Source organism: Rana temporaria, chromosome 2, assembly GCF_905171775.1.
Source record: "Rana temporaria chromosome 2, aRanTem1.1, whole genome shotgun sequence".
Taxonomy (NCBI): Eukaryota; Metazoa; Chordata; class Amphibia; order Anura; family Ranidae; genus Rana; species Rana temporaria.
The window spans coordinates 404,521,032-404,542,132 of record NC_053490.1 but is presented as its reverse complement, the minus strand read 5'-3'; the positions used below and the strand labels follow the sequence as shown (position 1 = coordinate 404,542,132).

At 43.9% G+C, this 21,101-nt stretch overlaps 1 protein-coding gene across 3 annotated transcripts in view; it reads left to right on the top strand.

The window, feature by feature from the left end:
- The window catches only part of SHROOM2 (shroom family member 2), a 311,760-nt gene that overhangs the window by 94,974 nt on the left and 195,685 nt on the right, over positions 1-21,101 (top strand). For all 3 annotated transcript variants that reach the window (XM_040338142.1, XM_040338141.1, XM_040338139.1), the window contains exon 3: positions 17,940-18,085. In XM_040338142.1, coding sequence (XP_040194076.1) covers positions 17,940-18,085 — 146 coding nt within the window. The remainder of the gene's footprint in view (positions 1-17,939; positions 18,086-21,101) is intronic.

Genomic DNA, 21,101 nt, shown 5'->3' with positions numbered 1-21,101 from the left:
CAAGCCAAGCCAAGTCACCAGGACCCTATTTCTAGTCGCCATGGCGACCTGGCGCCCGGGATTTGTCGAGCCCTGTTCTATGGCAATGACTCAATCACAGAGATGCTCCCCCACAAAGTCTTCATTATCCTGGGATCCTTTCATGATCTCTTAACAATACACAAAATACAGGAAGAGAAGCAGAGCACTTTATTGGGACCTGGAGGGGGGCCTCTCTGATGGACACAGAGAGGGCTTCTGTGAGAGAGTCTGTTAGAAAGATCCCCCGGACATACTACAGACATGATACAGGAGATGGTCAGAGACTGCAGACATAGTACAGGAGATGGTCAGAGACTGCAGACATGGTACAGGAGATAGTCAGAGACCTCAGACATAGTACAGGAGACGATCAGAGACTGCAGACATAGTACAGGAGATGTCAGAGACTGCAGACATAGTACAGGAGATGTCAGAGACTGCAGACAATAGTACAGGAGATGGTCCATTAGATCCCTTTCACACTGGAGGCATTTTTCAGGCGCTTTAGCACTAAGAATATCGCCTGAAAAAAGCCTCATCTGCAATGCCAGTGTCAGAGCCCAAGTGCTTTCTCAATGGGGCTGGCAGGACATCAAAAAAAAATCTGAAAGTAACTTCTTTGAGGTGCTTTAGGAGCAGTGTATACACCGCTCCGACAGCGCCCCTGCCCATTGAAATCGCTGGTGCCTTTGAACCCTTTATTTGGCCGCTAGTAGGGGTTAAATGTACCTCTAAAATGACGGTAAAGTGCCGCTAAAACTAGCGACGCTTTACTGCAGACGCCCCCGCACTGTCAGTGTGAAAGGGCTCTGGGTACATCTCATTATACATCACATCTGTAGATGGACTACTGAGGCACAGGAATGGGCAGGGGCTGTGTTTCCTATGCAATCTATCATGCCATAAAACATCTAGAGCAGGGGCAGCCCAGAGCACCTGTAAAGGGATGCTGGGGATACCATCCACCAGCACACAGCACACTGAACACTGTGACTCACCTCAGTTCTCTCTCTGTGCAGCCGGAGATAGAGATGGGAGGGGGAGGCATTCCAACTGGAGTTGGTGGAGACGGTGCGGGATCCGAGACTCCCAGTGTGAGGAATTCATTCCTGCACATCAGCACTCGGCAGCCACTAAAAACTAGAACCCTTGTGTCAGGAAGAGGAGCGGCCCCTCCCCCAAGTACTGTCAGGATGGGCTGTTCTGGACGGACTGTTCTGGGCTGTTCTGGACGGACACACACCTATGCTCAGAACACTAGTTCTGGATGGACACAAACAAGGAGAGAAAGGGGGAGGGGAGAACTCTGGCACTTTGGCGCCCCCTCCTCTGCAGGCACCTGGGTGCAAAGCACCCTATGCACCCTGCCTAGGATCGGCCCTGACAGGCCGTATTTTGATCCTTGCGTGGGCAGGCTGGTTGCAGAGAAGTAGACAGACTTCTGTACAACCAGCAGCCTGTTTGGTTTTTCCCAAAAGATCAGTGCTGTTGGCTATAACCGGCAACACTGATCAGTGTGTTCTGGCAGTGGGGAACGCTCCCTGCTGTCAAGACACAACAGCACAGCGGGAATGATTCTCCCATCTCCATCAAGTGTTAATAGCACTAAGATTTAAAGAATAGCTTGTATTACAAAATCATGTATTACTGTTGCAATCCCTTGTAATTTTTTATTTATTTTTTCAAATATTATTTAAAGGCAGATGTTGCTCAACCTGGGAGGAAGTGTCACACCTATGACCTGTATAGGAGTGTCTGAGGTGTACTGACATGCCAGAATTTTCCACAGAATGACTAAGAATTGCAATTTTACAAAAATGCCTGCAGTGGTCTTGCATAAATAAAGGCTGCAGAAGATTTATTTTTGTGATTTTTATCCTTTTTGCAAACTGATACTGAACAATATGTACAAATAATGCCCGATGCAAATCAAACCTAAAATGCTCCTGGTGGTTGATGTGCCACTATTCACATGACGCTATCTAAATGTTTGCTGTGGGCCGTCTGGTGTATGTATGGATAATGAGGGTTTACTAAAAGGCTGTGAAATCTAGTGAGAGTGAACATAAGTTTTTGTATAAACTGTACTAAAATCCGTATAAACTGTACTAGAATCCATATAAAATGTACTAAAATCCGTATAAACTGTACTAAAATCCGTATAAACTGTACTAAAATCCGTATAAACTGTACTAAAATCCGTATAAACTGTACTAAAATCCGTATAAACTGTACTAAAATCCATATAAACGGTACTAAAATCTTTATAAACTACTAAAATACATATAAACTGTACTAAAATATGTATCAACTGTACTAAAATCCGTATAAAATGTACTAAAATCCATATAAAATGTACTAAAATCCATATAAAATGTACTAAAATGTTGGCTTCAGTGCTAAGAAAAAAGTAAAATTCTAATTTCTGGTCAGTTATATTTAAATTTTAAATTCGTGTTGACTGATTACAATTTATATCACATTCTTTCATGAAGACGGGTGCGAACTTTTTTCGTCTTTTTTTTTTTTTTTTCTGTGGACATAAATGGACGTTTATCTATTTACATCCACACGCCCATAGACATACAGTACATTGTGGTTTTGTGAGTGAGTACACCCCTTGCATTTTTGTAAATATTTTATTATATCTTTTCATGTGACAACACCGAAGAAATTACACTTTGCTGCAATGTAAAGTAATGAGTGTACAGCTTGTATAACAATGTACATTTGCGGTTCCCTCCAAAATAACTCAACACACCACCATTAATGGCTAAACCGCTGGCAACAAAAGTGAGTACACCCCTAAGTGAAAATGTCCAAATTGGGCCAATTAGCCAGTTTCCCTCCCCGGTGTCATGTGACTCATTAGTCTTACAAGGTCTCCGGTGTTATTGGGGAGCAGGTGTGTTAAACTTGGTGTTATCGCTTTCACCCTTTCATATTGGAACTCTCTTAGGAGCTGAAAAGAAGAATAAAGATGGCCTAGGCTATAAAAAGATTGCCAAGACCCTGAAACTGAGCTGCAGCACGGTGGCCAAGACCATACAGTGGTTTAATGGCTAGTAATGGCGCTTATCGACTTATAGTAGGACATGATCAACATGTACAAATATATAAGGGGGTCCATATAGCGAACTTGGTGGTGTTTTTCACTTTACGGTCAACAATGAGGACAAGGGGGCACTCTTTACGTCTAGAGGAAAAGAGATTTCATCTCCAAATACGGAAAGGTTTCTTCACAGTAAGAGCTGTGAAAATGTGGAATAGACTCCCTCCAGAGGTGGTTCTGGCCAGCTCAGTAGATTGCTTTAGGAAAGGCCTGGATTATTTCCTAAATGTACAGAATATAACAGAGTACTAAGATTTGTAGGTAAAGTTGATCCAGGGTAAATCCGATTGCCTCTCGGGGGATCAGGAAGGAATTTTTTCCCCTGCTGTAGCAAATTGGATCATGCTCTGCTGGGGTTTTTGCCTTCCTCTGGATCAACTGTGGGTATGGAGTTGGGTGTATGGGATTGTATTGTGTTGTGTTTTTTTATTTTATTTTTTTTATTTTTTGTGGTTGAACTGGATGGACTTGTGTCTTTTTTTCAACCTGACTAAGGGTCCTTTCACACGTGCGGACCGTTCGTCCGTTTTTTCACACGTCCGTTTACGGACTGCAATGCTTTCCAATGGGATAGCGTACATTAGCGGATGAGCATCCGCTAACGTCCGTTAACATCCGTCTCCGTTAAGCTCCGTTTTTTTGAACGGAAGAAAACCCTATTTTTCTTCCGCCAAAAAAACAGACGAAAAACGGATGTTAGCGAACGATCCGTTTAACATCCGATCCGCTAACATCTGTTTTTCATCAAAATATGTAATAAAAAGTTCTAACAAAAAAAAAAACACGGATGAGAAAACGGATGAAAAACGGATGAAAACTGATGAAAACGGATCAACTGATGATAAAAAACTGATCTAAAAAACGGTCTGCACGTGTGAAAGGACCCTAACTATGTAACTATGCCATATTGCGATGGAAAAATCAGACACCTGACACTTTTGAAACTTTTTTGGGGACCGCTGACATTATTACAGTGATTAGTGCTGAAAAATATGCACTGTCCCTGGACTTATGACACAGGCTGGGAAGGGGTTAAAATCAGGGGCGATCAAAGGGTTAACTGTGTGCCTAGCTAAAGTTTCAGTGTAGCGGGGAGGTGCTTTTACTAGTGGAAGGCATGGATCGGTGTTTCTGCTTTACAGAAACACAGGATCCATGCCTTCTGTACTGACAGAACGGCAATCCGCCTTGTTTACATAGGAAGAACGCCATTCTGTCTGTGTACTGAACGAGTAGCGGGTTCCGGCAGACGTCAGGTCCGCGGGACCCGCTGATCAGCTCCTGCTGTGTAATATCACAGCGGGAGCGAGCTGCTGGCGGCACATACTCGTGTCCAAAATCTGCAAATTGCATATATTTACTTCTGTGCAGTGTGGCTGCCCTGTAGCAGGATATTTTCTATGGGGTGGTCGGCAAGTTGGTAAAAAAAACTTGTCAGGTTGCTTTTACTAAAATCATATGCCGAAACAAGCTTAAAAGTGGGGTATTCCCTATGAGAAAATGGTAAGGGAATTGCCAGCAAGGGCAGTAGGAAAATGGGGGGGGGGGGGGGGGGGACTGTAAACACCCTGTGTATTTTTGATAATTTCTTGTCCTCAACTGGATAATAAAGAAAAAATATATACATGAACACTAAAGAATTAATAATCTAAGGCGGTTGGTGACTTGCTTTTCTGTATTTTAGCTGCTGTGTGTTTATGCAGGTGTCAGGGAAAGTGCCCTTTATCTTTTCAAAATTCATGATAAGCAGTTGTGTTGTGTTTTTGTATAAATAACTTTTATGATAGCTGGAATCCTTTCTAAGAACAGAACAATCTAGAGGAAATTGAATCCTATCTAGCGATCCAACCCATGCAGCTAACAAAATATTATTAAAAAAAAATTGTAAGTGGTACTTTTAACACTATAGTACATGCAATTCTCTGTGTCCCAATACTTTTGGAAATATAGTGTATGTCCAGCCGTGATTTTAGTGTGGTTTTTAACTGGTTGCCGACCAGCCGCCGTCGTTTTACGGCAGCAGGTCAGCTCCCCTGCGCGAGAGCATGTAGCTATACGTTGGCTCTCGCGCAGGCCACTAGGGGGGCGTGGGCGCGCGCCCCCCGCTCTCCCCCCGACTGCGTGCCCGAGGGGCGCGATCGCCGCCGGGCACACGCGTTCGCTTGTTACAGAGCGAGGACCGGGAGCTGTGTGTGTAAACAATGAATCCTATCTAGCAATGTGTGTAAACACACATCTCCCGGTCCTGTCAGGGAGAGAAATGCTGATCTTCTGTTCATACAATGTATGAACAGAAGATCAGTGATTTCCCTCAGTCAGTCCACCCCCCCCTACAGTTAGAACACACCCAGGGAACATACTTAACCCCTTCCCCACCCCCTAGTGTTAACCCCTTCACTGCCAGTGGCATTTTTATAGTAATCCAATGCATTTTTATAGCACTGATCGCTATAAAAATGCCAATGGTCCCAAAAATGTGTCCGAAGTGTTCGCCATAATGTCGCAGTACCGAAAAAAAATCGCTGATCGCCGCCATTACTAGTAAAATAAAAATATTAATAAAAATGCCATAAAAATACCCCCTATTTTGTAAACGCTATAACTTTTGCGCAAACCAATCAAACGCTTATTGCATATTTTTTTTTTTACGAAAAATATGTAGAAGAATACGTACCGGCCTAAACTGAGGAAAAAACGTTTTTTTATATATTTTTGGGGGATATTTATTATATCAAAAAGTAAAAAATATTATTTTTTTTCAAAATTGTCGCTCTATTTTTGTTTATAGCGCAACAACTAAAAACCGCAGAGGTGATCAAATACCACCAAAATAAAGCTCTATTTGTGGGGGAAAAAGGACGCTAATTTTGTTTGGGAGCAACGTCGCACGACCGCGCAATTGTCAGTTAAAGCGACACAGTGCCGAATCGCAAAAAGTGCTCTGGTCTTTGACCAGCAGCATGGTCCGGGGATTAAGTGGTTAAAAGACGTCTGGTGCGGTGATGTTCATCGGTTCAGGTGCTAATTTTTACTTGCAATCGCACCTGAACTGGACTGAAAAATGCACAACCCTCTTTATAAGATAAACCGCGGCCGCCCAGGACATATGTGAACTAGTTCCATTGAAAGCCGTTTGGTTCAAGTTATGGGATTCAGGTTCGGTCCAATTTGCATATATGTGAACCCGAGCCTAAAAGTAGTTCCAAAGGCAAAACATTTTTTACCTTCGTGCATTCCCTGTATTAAGGTAAAAAAATGTCTCGTTACTCCTTTTTTTCCCTGCCACTTTCTTCCCTAAACACTTACCTGAGTTTTCTCTCGATCCAGCACTGTGCACTCTTCCTCTTCTCACAGGACACACTGAGAGCAGCAGAAGCCTATAGGCTCTCTGTCAAATCCTGTCAAAACCGGGGGCTTGTTTGTGTGTGTGTGTCTTTGGATACACACAGCTCGGCTGGGATGCACTCCTGCATGGGTGCCCCCTGACCACATGGCTTTCTAAGGAGACACGCAGAGAAAGAGGAGAGCACCAGTGGGGGACCGCAGAAGAGGAGGTAAGGAGCCGCTATGTGCAATACTACAGCACAGAGCAGGTGCAATTCTACTGCGCACAGCAGCTAAGTATAACTTTTTATTTTATTTTAGGAAAACTAAAAATCTCCTCTAGAAAAACGTTTTAACTCTTGCAGTCCGCAGTGCAATTTATTGAATATTGCAACTGCCCGATACAGTTGCAATATTAACAATTGTACATTCAAAAAAGCCTGTAAAAAAAAAAAAAAAAGAGCATTCAGTAGTTTTTACCAAACAAAAGCCAGTGGTTCAGCAATGTAGAAATCCAAATGCAATAACAGGAATTTAGAGAACAAGCTTGTAAAGGAGAAATGTGCAAATATGTGCTTGCTGAAAATGCATAAACTTAAAAGAACATTGTTTCTCTGTAAAGTATGTAATCCTTCAGCAAGTCAGAACATTAAGAGCCCATTCACACCTAGGCGTATATACGCCTGAAGCGCGACGCCACAGCAGCCTGCAATACGCTGGACGGGGGATTTTACATTGTCGGCTATGGAGATGGTTCACATCCCCACGCCGAACGCCTGAAGCGCAAAACAAGTCCCGGACCATTTTTTTCGGGGCGGCTTCGGCGTTCGGGCATAGCCAACAATGCTAAAATCACCCCTCCAGCAAAAAACAAGGCTCAAACGACGCGTTTTGTCGCCGCAAATCGCGGGACAAAACGCCTGTTTCATGTCGCCGCAATACGAGGCATATCGCCTACGCAAAGGTGTGAATGCAGCCTAAAATCAAATTAAACTTATTTTTTTTAAATCAGGTTTGACTAGGATAGGTGATGGATGGGGGGGGTGCAGATTTTTCCTTTTTTATGTGTACTGGTTGTTAGGCTGCATTCACACCTGAGCGTCGGTCGTTCGGTCGTTTTTTTGGGCGTTTTTTCTGTCGTTTTGTCGCGCGTATTTGCGCGTTTGCATACAGCGTCGTGCAACGTTTTTGTACTTCGGCGGTTTTTATTTTAGCCAATAGGAAAAATGATCATCTTTTCATCACTTGTTGCTATGTTGGTAGATTTTTTTAATCTTCTGCATGGGCGACAAGTTCTATTTATTAAAGCGACGAAACGCCCGTAGCAAACGCCCATTGTCGCGCGATACGCTCAATTCGCGCGTTTCCCATTACTTTCTATGGGAAAAAAAAACCGCTCAAATACGCCCAAACCGCACGATACGTGCGACAAAAAAAGGTCCGGGACTTGTTTGAGCTTCGCGCGACGGGCGTTCAGGCGTTCAGGTGTGAACAGTCACCATAGGGAATAATGTTAATTCTCCCCTCTGGCGTTTGTGAGCAGTGCGCTTCAGGCGTAAAAACGCCTAGGTGTGAATGGGGCCTAAGGCTGCATTCACACCTGAGCGTAGGGCGTTCGGTCGTTTTTTCGGGCGTTTTTTTTCGCGCGTATTCATGCTTATTTGCGCGTTTGCATACAGCGTCGTGCGACGTTTTTGTACTTCGGCGTTTCTTATTTTAGCCAATAGGAAAAATTATCATCTTTTCATCACTTGTTGCTATGTTGGTAGATTTTTTTTAATCTTCTGCATGGGCGACAAGTTCTATTGATTAAAGCGACGAAACGCCCATAGCAAACGCCTGTTGTCGCGCGATACGCTCAATACGCGCGTTTCCCATTACTTTCTATGGGGAAAAAAAAACGCTCAAACGCCTCTGTCGCTCGATTCGCGCGACAAAAAAAGGTCCGGGACTTGTTTGAGCTTCGCGCGACAGGCGTTTGGGCGTTCAGGCGTTCAGGTGTGAACAGTCACCATAGGGAATAATGTTAATTCTCCCCTCTGGCGTTTGTGAGCAGTGCGCTTCAGGCGTAAAAACGCCTAGGTGTGAATGGGGCCTAAGGGTTTTTGTTATGCCTTCGGCCTATTTATCTGTTTTACTGTAGATGTATGCAATTTGAAGTATATGAAGGATATGTAAACATTCAATATTTTTTTTAAACAAACCTGTCAAGCTTACCTCCTCCGTGCAGTTGGTTTTGCACAGAAGGGCCCCAATCCTCCTCTTCTGGGGTCCCTCAGCGGCGCTTTGCTCCTCTTCTTCGCGTGTGCCCCATCGGAAAAGCGCTCTCCCTCGAGGCACCCATACGGGCGTGCTTCCATGTCCTGCTGTTGTGTCCATTGACACAGACAGCAGGACTCGGCGCTCCGCCCCCGACTCCTACATCATTTGATTTGATTGACAACAGCAGGAGCCAATGGCTGCACTGCTATCAATCTATCCAATTGGGACCTGAGAAACCGGCTGCATTGGGTGTGCTCGTCCATGGCACAGGAACGATTGGGAACTACGAGAGGTTTTTCACCTTAATGCATAGAATGTAAGGGTTTACAACCCCTTTTAAGCTGGCCATAAATGATTTATTTTTTCTCATCGAACCAGCATGTTGAACAAAAAAAAAATTAATTGATTCCCTTATCTACTTTCCTGATGTCAATGGGGGGAATTCTTCCCAAAGAGCTATTCTATTCTGACAGGGAGAGACTTCACTACCAGCAGAATACACTAATCAGTGCTGCTGGCTAGTTAGGTCAGTATATCGACTTCTGGACAACCAGCCTGCCCATACATGAATCGAAAATTCATCCAGTCCCTGCTGAACTGTCCAAAGTTCGATCCATGCATGGCCGGCGTTAGTTTGCTAAAGCACTTCTGGACACAAACAATTGCCATCCTTTTTTGTGATATGACGGGGTGACCATGCAGGAGCACAAATGGGTGACAGGGGCAGAGCACTGTCACCCTGCCTTATGGAGATATTACCTGGTGTTATGTTACTAAAAGCTGTAGACGAATAACACTTTAAAGTAGAACTTCAGGGCCCAGATTCTCAAAGGGCTTACGACGGCGCAGCGCAATGTACGCCGTCGTAAGTCCTAATCTGGGCCGTCGTATCTATGCGACTGATTCTTAGAATCAGTTACGCATAGATATCCATTAGATCCGACAGGCGTAAGTCTCTTTCAACGTCGGATCGTAACTGTAATTTTTTTTTCCCCCCGCTAGGTGGCGCTTCCGTCGTTTTCCCCGTCGAGTATGCAAATTAGCTAGAAATGCGAATTCCCGAACGTACGCGCGGCCGACGCAGTAAAGTTACGACGTTTACGTTAGGTTTTTCCGGCGTAAAGTTGCCCCTGCTATATGAGGGGCAACCAATGTTAAGTATGGCCGTCGTTCCCGCGTCGAAATTTATAAATTTACGTCGTTTGCGTAAGTCGTCCGTGAATGGGGCTGGACGCCATTTACGTTCACGTCGAAACCAATAACGTCCTTGCGACGTCATTTGGAGCAATGCACCCTGGGATATTTTACAGACGGCGCATGCGCAGTACATTCGGCGTGGGAACGCGCTTAATTTAAATGCTGCACGCCCCCTACCCGCCTAATTTGAATTAGGAGGGCTTGCGCCGGGTGATTTACGCTACGCCGCCGCAACTTTACAGGCAAGTTGATAAAGGGGAGTATTGCCTCAATTAGGCTAATAGTAAATTTAATTAGATGTGCCAACATCCCGGTTGTTTGTAAATAATGAGACCTAATAGGTAGGGGCAAAAACAGGCTGCTTGAGGCCAGTTAATGGCTAGTACCATAGGTCAACGTGAAAAAGAGGCACTCAAAAAATCCCAATCCCACATTTTCTTTTTCACGTTGACCTATGGTACTAGCCATTAACTGGCCTCAAGCAGCCTGTTTTTGCCCCTACCTATTAGGTCTCATTATTTATTTACAGGCAAGTTCTTTGTGAATAAGGACTTGCCTGAAAAACTTGCGGCGGCGTAACGTAAATGAGATACGTTACGCCCGCCCAAAGTTACGCTATTCTACGAGAATCTGGGCCCATGTTCTCAATCAACATTGCCTATTTTTTTAATCCTTATGCTGCTAGCATTAGTATAGGAAAAGTAGGTCATATTTACTTGTTTTCAACTTTTTTTTTTACATTTCTTCAGTTACTTCCTGCTTTCCACACCTAGGCAAATGATGTCATACATCCCAGAAGTATTCAGGAGGAGGGGTCTTGAGCTAAGCGTAGATGGATTCCAGGAAGTAAATACCACATAAATCAACTGCCCTTACTCAAATAGCCATTGCCACAAATGCTGGGGGGGGGGGGGGGGTTCAAAGTGATTTCTCTGCAAAATAAAGCATGGAGACATGGATGGGTGGGGGAGTTTGCTTTGAATATTTAAAAATGAATAAAACAGCATTTTTCTGATTTGAGGTGATCAGGTGCAGTGCAGTTCCGCCTCAAGTATGTTTATATGTACTCTGAACGTTCTTGGTGCTGAGAAAAATGTGTCAGAGCTGCCGCTACAAGCTTGCTCATGTTAGATTTGCACATGTCCTTCTTTATAATCATGGGTTGAAAATGGAATTTGCTTTGAATGTTAATGTATAATACATTTACTTACTTTGTAAGACGTTTCAGATTCTTGACAGGGAAGTTTTTAATGACTTTTGTAGATCATGCCAGCTATTAATCAGCATTGCCCTTGAGCTATCTGACTTTGTTACAGAAATAGTTTCTGCTCCAGCATTCAGGATACATAACAATTTCCTGATCATGCAGTACAGAACACGCTCCTTTAAGAGCTCTTTCACACTGAGGCAGTTTTGGCGCTAGAGATAGCGCCTGTAAAACGCCTGAAAACTGACTCCCATGTCGCCCGAATATGAAAGCCTGAGAGCCCGAGTGCTTTCACACTGGGGCGGTGCGCTTGCGGGACGTTAGAAAATGTCCTGCAAGCAGCATCTTTGGGCGCGGTTTGGGAACGCTGTATACAGTGCTCCCAAAATGCCCCTTGCCATGAATGGGCAGCGCTTCCGAAGTGCCTGAAAAGCGATTCGGAAGTGCCTCAACATGGGCGTTTTTAACCTCTTCGGCCGCTAGCAGGGGTTAACAAGTTTTTCCCCCGCTAACGGTGAAAAGCGCAGCTAAAGTGTCGTTAAAATGAGCAGAATTTTAGCGCTAACATACAGGCGACATCATTGTGAAAGGGGTCTAAATCAATACGACTAGGTTCTATGCAGCTACCTCAGATGGTTGGACACTGGTTAAAAAAAGTCCTAGGACATCCCCTATATAACCTATACCGCGCCCAGCTAGCCTCCGTTCTTATTTTGACTGCTGATCAGGAATCCTAATCCAGCAATCGGCTTCCCTGCCTAGATTCCAACAGGGAAGGCTTAGGCCCGGATTCACGTAGAAGCGCGTATCTTTGTGCGGGCGTAACGTATTTTATTTACGTTACGCCGCCGCAACTTTGACAGGCAAGTGCCGTATTCTCAAACCAAAGTTGCGGCGGCGTAGCGTAAATAGGCCGGCGTACGCCCGCCTAATTCAAATGTGGTAGATGTGGGCGTGTGTTATGTAAATTTAATGTGACCCCACGTAAATTACGCTTTTTACGAACGGCGCATGCGCCGTCCGTGAAAGTACCCCAGTGCGCATGCTCCAAATTAACCCGTAAGAAGCCAATGCTTTCGACGTGAACGTAAATGACGCCCAGCCCTATTCGCGAACGACTTACGCGAACAACGTAAAATCTTCAAAATTTGACGCAGGAACGACGTCCATACTTAACATTGGTACGCCTCATCTACGCCTCATATAGCACGGGTAACTTTACGCCGGGAAAAGCCTAACATAAACGGCGTATCTGTATTGCGTCAGCCGGGCGTACGTTCGTGAATTGGCGTATCTAGCTGATTTACATTTTTCTAGGCGTAAATCAGCATACACGCCCCTAGCGGCCAGCGTAAATATGCAGTTAAGTTACGACGGCGTAAGAGACTTACGCTGGTCGTATCTTAGTGAAATTTTGGCGTATCTGATTCTTTGAATCAGGCGCCAAAATACGACGGCTCGGACTCAGAGTTACGACAGCGTATCTGGAGATACGCCGGCGTAACTCGTACGAGAATCCGGGCCTTAGTGTGGGCGAATGCGGGGTGTACCAAGATGGCCGTAGCGAGTCGCCTAATCTCACAAAAACACAGGCAGGAGGGTGTGCTTAGCTAGGAAAACCCCCCTTTCCCTTTCTGAAGATTCCTGGGATGTATGACATTTTCCTAGGTATGAAAACCAGGAAGTAACTGAAGAAATGTAAAAAAAAATAAAGTATAAAACCAGTAAATACAGTATGATATACTTTACTATTTTTATTTACCAAAGCTACCAGAATAAGGATTTAAAATAGAGCATGTTGACTAAGAGAGTTACGTTCCACTTTAACCACTTCAGCCCCGAGCCTCTTTTTGACACTTGTTGCTTACACAATCTTTTTTTTTTATTTTTTTTTTATTGTTAAGTATAGTTTAAAAGTTTTCAAATTACTTTGTCACGCAAAGTGGCAACATTAGGGGCCCTTTCACACTGGTCCGCTTCAATACTGCTAGTAAAAGACCTATGCGTTAATGGATCGCTTTTGTGACGTTCATGAGGCAGTTTCCATTGATTTCAATTGGGAGAAGTGTTTTTGGTGGGTTGTTTTTGTTTTGTTATGTTTTTAGCTCCCCAAACATGCTCCAAAGATGCTGCAGGATTATGGGATTATATGCAGGATGCCTGGACATATCAATAACTTGAGACCACACACCTTTAAAATTATTTTTAAATAAATAATTTATTAATTAAATAAATACACACTCCAACTTTATTAAAATAAAATACTCAACACACATTTTTTTTTTTTTGGATAAATTAAGGCCAGCGGCATAACTATTGTTTTTTTCCAAATAATCATTAAATATTACCATTACATTATTACATATTACCATTAAATTATCAGGAAAGAAGAAAATTGCGCTAATCAAATACAAATTAAGTGAATAAGTGGGAAGGCTGCAATAGCGTGAACTAACACAAAACAATAGAAAAAAGAAAGAAAAAATTGCGCCAACCAATAATATAATAGTATAAACAGTGAAGTCCTTTGTGTTTTCTACAAGTGAAAAATAGAAAAATAGAAAAATTGTGCACCATATGAGTGCATTAAAAGTCCTTTGTGTTTTCTACAAGTGAAAAATAGAAAAATTGTGCACCATATGAGTGCATTAAACATGGACGAAAATTTAAAAAATTCCAGTATCAAAGTCCATAGACGATGAATCCAACCCGGACAGCACCCAGTGTGAAGATGATTGACAGTTGTGACCCGCCACCATATGGACTGAGGCTTACCAATAGCGCGACAAGGGAAGGGGGGGGTGGGGAGATCCACTGTTGGTTTACTCCTGGAAACGGCTGGCCCTGATCCATCGGAACCAGCTCTTTAAATAGGGGATTTCTAAGAGCTGGAATGTTCTGGAAGGTCAGATGACCTTAACTGACCTATCCAGAACCCCTAAATTTTCAAATTTACCCCAGCAACTGAAGTGCCCCAGCCAATCCTTACCTTTCCCGCTCAAAACCAATTTAAACCTATCACAGCCTTAGTTTTTACCCTTAGCAACAACCTCCACTAACCAATCCCCAGGATTCCCGCCTAAAAGCCCAAGGGACACTTAAAACTGCCCCCTGCCACGAATCCCATGAGGAAAAGGGGGGCCTTGAAACAGCCTAATCCCCCTTTTCCCCTTATTCTTTTTTTTTTCACCACAACGGAAGCGCACCGCCCCAGTGTGAAAGCATTTATTTTAAAGGGAAGCTATTTTTTTTTAGGTGCTTTTTTTGTGCCAAAGCGCTTGAAAAATCTCCTCAGTGTGAAAGGGCCCTAACGTGCTATGTTAAGGGAGTCTATTCAAGATACCTACAGACCGCAACGCATAAAAAAACAGAATGGCATCATTACCAATCTGTATGTTGTGGTGCATTTGTAAGGTAATTTGGGACCGTATTGTAAATAAATTGCACTGCAGCACACTATACCTCAGTGCATTACTTTGTGTACAGCTAAAAAAAAATGGTATGGTAGATGAGGGTTTTCTAACATTCTTGGAGGGAGGTGTGGAAATGGTTTAGTGTTGGTACTGAAAAGTAATGATATCACAAATCGGCACAACTACAAATAGGCCATAACCTAGCTCTAGATCATAATATGATACAAAGATAATCATCACTATAAACTGTATTGGGCATGGTCTGAGCCAGTGGTGACTAGTCATGACATTACGATAAGCTTGTTGTTGTTATACACATTATTATTTGTTGTAATCATAAAACACTGCAGGAGGTGGAATTCCTAGTAGAAGGGTCTAAGGCCTCGTACACACGATAGGTTAACCAGAGGACAGCGGTCTGATGGACCGTTTTCATCGATCTAAGCCAATCGTGTGTGGGCCCCATAGGTTATTTAACCTTCGGTTAAAAAAAAGCCAACTTTCTTTAAAATTAAACCAATGGATTGCGCACAACCATCGGTTAAAAATCCATGCATGCTCAGATTCAAGTCGACGCATGCTTAGAAGCATTGAACGTCGTTTTTTTTTCAGCACGTCTTTGTGTTTTACGTCACCGGGCTCTGACACGATCGTTTTTTTAACCGATGGTGTGTGGGTGCGACGGACCATCAGTCAGCTTCATCGGTTAACCTATGACAACGGTCCTTCAGACCGTTGTCCTCTGGTTAACCTATCGTGTATACGAGGTCTAACTTCTCTAAATATCTTAGAAGTAGTGTACTAAATGAGATGGATAACGAGATGAAGGCATGAGTTATGACAGGAATACACGATAAGAAAATGGGCAAAAATTTCCGTTCTGCAAACGATCGGCTGATTTTCTACTTGTTGATGCCCAGCAAGTAATACCTTTTAATATCGATATTGTCAATGAAAAAGACCGATTTAGAAAATGGAAACATTGGGGTCTATTTACTAAAGGAAAATCCACTTTGCACCACAAGTGCACTTGGAAGTGCAGTCATGGTAGATCTGAGGGGGACATGCAGGGAAAATAAAAAACATCATTTTTGCTTGCACATGATTTGATGAAAACATCAGCAGCGCTTTCCCTCATTTCAGATCTTTACCTCAGATTTACAGCGACTGCACTTCCAAGTGCACTTGTAGTGCAAAGTAGATTTGCCTTTAGTAAATCAACCCCTATGTGTTGTAACGTTTGCGAACAAACGATATTCTGTTTGTTGGTGTGAAGGACGTCCGTAAAACATCTCTTGAACATGATCACGCATGAGCGGAGCTAGTAGATGACCCCACTTGTACCTGAGACGTTAACACTACATATGAAATCGATTGAAGTTTTTTTGGAAATGGTTAATGTTGGCGGCGATTTCGACCAACGAATGCTGCTTCGTTGGTCAATTTTCTAACCGTGTATTCCTGCCAGAGGCGGCTCTTTAATTAGGCGGTCGTCTAAGACCTTGCACTCACAGGGGCCTCACGGCCGCCTAACCTACCCAATGCCTTACCCCAGTTTTGAGGGACAGGGGGCCTTAAAGCTGAGCTCCACCCTATAGTGGAACTTCCGCTCATCGGAACCCTCCCCCCCTCTGGTGTCACATTTGACACCTTTCAGGGGGGAGGGGGTGCAGATACCTGTCAAAGACAGGTATTTGCACCCACTTCCAGGAGTCCTCTCTGCGGGGAGTACATCACTTCCCGCCCCCGCCAGCTGTGTTCTGGGAATCACTCGACTTTCACACATGCGCCGTAGGGAATCGGGCAGTGAAGCCGGAGCACTTCACTTCCTGATTCCCTCACCGAGGATGGCGGTGGGGGCAGCAGAGTGACGAGCGATCGCTCGTCCTCTGCTGCCGATGTTGCTGGACTCCAGGACAGGTAAGTGCCCTTATATTAAAAGTCAGCAGCTGCAGTATTTGTAGCTGCTGGATTTTAATTTTTTTTTTTTCCGGCGGAGATCCGGAGGCAGCGTTAAGAGCCCTGACTCAGGAGCGGGGCCGCCAACGTCCCTAACAACCAGTGAATATCGGTGACACCACCCCTTGTGACGTCAATGACTCAGCATGCCCTCAGTCAATGATGTCACAAGGGGGCGGGTTCACCAGGTGACATCACCGGGTAGCCCCAGGCAGTTCGTTATTAAAGAGCAGGATCTGGGGACCACCTTGTTAAAGGTTTCCAATAGGTTCCAATAAGCCCCATGTCCGAAGACCCCCACAACCATCGGCCAGGGTTGTGGGGAAGAGGCTCTTGTCCTTGAATTATTTTTCCCATCATGGGCGTGAGTAGGGTCCATACCAAGCCTAGAGCCGTTTCTGCTATCAGTGGTGTCAGATATGAGGTGTTCCTTCAAGGACATGATCACTTTATAAAAGTTACACAACTGATGTCCATGAGGACTCGAAGAACATAAACACTGATGTTATAGCATAAAAGGTTCAGTATGGAGGCATGTGTTGCGTTTGCTTTTTGTTAACCTTTTAATGTGTGTTGCAGTTAAGCCTTTTTATCATGCATTTTCTATTTAGGTCACTTGCTGTGACATCGGCTCCCTATGTTTATGAGCAAAGTAAATAAGTCCACATCAATAATGTATTTGTAGTCCTCTCCAGCACCACACACTCATGTCATCTAACATGAGTATAAGATGGCTGCTGGAAAGGACATCACATGACCACCCATTTACTGCTTTCTGCCTAAAAATACAGAACAATCCGGTGCTCTGTGTGGCTATTTTTCATTGGTCGATAAGGCATATAAATGCATGCAGCAGAAACGAGCCCCACTGAAGGAAATGGAATAGAAATGTAATCCAATGAAAATGAGCTCTAAGCATATACTGTTAGGTAGCCATTTAGAGATTCTGCCCACCAGAGCCTACCCATAATTCAGTCTGCTTTTTGGGCTATTACTTTACATTTTAATTGAATATTGCCATAATGTCTTCCTTTTTACGCTTTTCTAAAGTATGCAATTGCAATAGGCGGTGCCCGTACACCCGCTATGGACGGGCTGCCACTTTCATTGTCCCTATTGGAGAGAATTTCCCTTCATTGCATTTGGCAGTCAGCGACAGTGGTCACCAACATATGAAATGATAGAATATCATACTAATGTGGACAACAATAAATAATAATTTGTGGGGAGGGAGGGTAAAGACCTACAACAACTTTATATTCGTGTGCGCAGTGAAAACCCTGGTGAGGTTCTAACCCTTACCCTTTTAATCAAAAACTTAAAGAAAACTTTTTGGCTGGACTTGGTTTTAAATGCACATAAACGGGTAAAGCACTCAACTGTATCAATAGATTCTACAACTTAATAATTTTAATAACCATTACTGTTCTATTTTGTGTTTCAGGTTGAAGAAGGGAGTAAAGCTGCTGAGATCATAATGGCAGGGGATGAAATTGTCAATATAAATGATATACCACTCTCAGGTTATCGCCAAGAGGCAATCTGTCTGGTGAAAGGATCACATAAGACATTAAAAATGGTTATTAAGAGGTAAGCAATCTTTTTGTTCACGTTTTGGTTTATGTATTATATGGTACAACAACTTTTTTAGAGTGAATTGAATTTGGACATTGAAGGAAAAGTGTGGGAGTATAAAAAAATAAACATACATACCTACCGGCTGCAGCATCGGTCCGAAGCAACAGCTGTTTCCTGCTGACTCTTGATCCCAAGAACTGAGCGATCACATGACCGCTGATTGCTCAGTTCTGGATTCCCCTCTGAGCAACTGTTTTTGCTTTGCCCCTTCAGCACTCACTTGAGCGCCAGTCTATGGAGGGGGCAGGAGAAGTTGATCGCTCAGTTCTTGGGTCCCTTTCTGAGCACAGAACCGAAACGGTCAGTCACTGCTCTCTACTCTTTCCTCTCTCACTGGAGCACTGGGCTGTGGAGGGGGCAGCTGACACATTCGCTCAACAGTGCTGAGCGGCTGTGCCAGCTGCTTGTAAGGCACCTGGGTGGATTCCGACATTATTCTAACGGTATTTACATATTTTTAGAAGTAATTACTCCTTAGGGAAGGGTTGGGCAACCTTGGAGAGGTGGCAATCTACCTGAACAACACGGGCAAAGTCAAAGATCACTGGGCACAGTGTTGCCTCCTCACACCTGATATTTAAACTTTTAATTGCCATACCACTGTGTTGTAATTCACGCAATAAGGTAGTAAGTAAGCAAAAGGTCGCCTCCTCACCACCTGCCAAACACACTCAGAACGCTTTTTGGAGGAGTAGCAGTGCCTGCAGCACCTGTGAATGAGCCCTTGGTTGCATTCGGCAGTGGCACCCTTGGGTCTCGTTCACACGTAAAGTTGAGGGATGGTAAAACCCCATGCGGTTTAGTCGTGGTTTTACCGCCCCCAATCCCTAACCCCGTTACCTGCTGAGGCAGCAGCCAAAGGTGTTCATATGCTGCAGCAGGAATTAAGCCCCCTGTTGCTTTTGGTGGGTGCTACTGCCTGCCAATGGTGACTCGTTCAAGTAAATGGGGCCACTCTGCAAGTGCCCCACAACTGCAAAATTCCAAGGGGTTAAAGCCGGAGGAGAAAGCAACAGAACGCTGCCTGCTTTAACCCCTTGTTTGCTGTACTGCACAAGGTTGCAGGGAACTTGCTGAGTGACCTCATTCACTTGAATGGGTCATGCTTGGCAGGTGCTACACCCACTAACCATGACAGGGCGTATAACTCCTTCTGCGGCTGCAACATGTGTACACCTCTAGCTACTGCATTCAGAAAGCGCAACAAACCCACAGGCATAGGCGTGCGCATAGGGTGTGTCAGGTGCACAGCCTTAATTGCCCTTTTGTGTGGTGCAGATTCCCCATGGTTAAACCCGTGATCTTTGAACAAATCCTAAAAGTTTGTAAAATAATAAAAATGAAAAGTGACACCATCCACTGCCCTACTGACACCATCATTATATATACACATGCATGTGTTTTGAGGTGCACATCCTAATGTAATAGTCTGTGCACACCAATGCCCGCAGGATACCATTGAAGTCTATGGCTAAGTGCAGCAAACCCGCAGGAAAACTGCTGGTACACTGCACTGCGCCCACGGTGTGGGTAATACGTAGCACATCAGTGTAAAATTAGCAGCCCTATGCTATTATGCCTGGTATATTGCTTCACGCTGACCTGAAGATCTCCTCTGATTGACAATTGCGCAGTTGTGCGATGTTGTACCCAAATAAAATTGATGTAATTTTCCCCCCACAAATAGAGCTTTCTTTTGGTGGTATTTGATCACCTCCGCAGGTTTACATTTTTTGCTCTATAAACAAAAAAAATTTAAATAAAAAAAGCTATATTTTTTACTTTTCTTCTATAAAATATATCCAATAAATATGTATTCTGCTACATATTTTTGGTAAAAAACCCCAATAAGCTTTTATTGACTGGCTATAGCGTCTACAGCAGTGGTTCTCAATTTCAGTCCTCAGGACCCACTAACAGGCCATATTTTAAGTATTACCTTGGGGAGATGCAGACTAGAATACTCTGTTATCTTGCAAACCTGGCCTGTTAGTGGGTCCTGAGGACAGGAGTTGAGAACCACTCACTGGTCTACAAACTATGGGATATATTTATGGAATTTTTATTTTAGTTATTTTTTTCTCCTAGTAATGGCGGCGATCAGTAACTTATAGCGGGACTGCAATATTGTGGCAGACAAATTGGACACCAACTGCCTTTTTTTTTTTTTTTTTTTTTTTTTTTACGCTTTTTGGGGACCAGTGACATTATTACAATGGTCAGTGCTAAAAATATACACTGTTATTGTACTACTGACACTGGCTGGGAAGGGGTTAAAATCAGGGGCCATCAAAGGGCTAACTGAGTGCTTAGTTAATGTTTCGGTGTAGTGGGGAGGTGCTTTTACTAGTGGATGGCATTGATTAGTGTTTCTGCTTTACAGAAACAAAGGATCCATGCATTCTGTATTGACAGAACAGCAATCTGCCTTGTTTACATAGGCAAATCGTTGTTCTGCCTGTGTATAGAACTATCAGCGAGTGCCAGCGGAAATCGGTTCTGCAAGACCCGCTGATAGGCCCCAGCTGTGTAGATTCACAGCAGGAACGTGCCACTCGCGGCCCGATACCCGAAAGTACAGGATCAAGTAAACAGTAAAAAAGTAAAAGTGCTGTGGGGCGGTCAGCAAGTGGTTAATAACTTTAAAATACTAAAAAGCTTGTGTGGCATGGGTTCCTCTTTTATATAGTGACATATAGTTGCTGTATTCATTATCAGTCCCCTTCCTGTTGATTACAGGCTATGGGAGAGAACTCCCCCGCCGGCATCTGGTGATTCTCTGGGCTCTCCCGTTCCATTGGGGACCCGGAGAAAGGATCGGTCGCCGCTGGATGACGACCATACAGATTTCCAGTGACCGAATAATCCCCAGTCATCTCTATGACCAGCGGAGGTCCAGGCGCTACGTTATGATGTCATGTCTGGGCCACGGATGTAAACAAAGCCGCAATCGCACCTGTCGGCATGA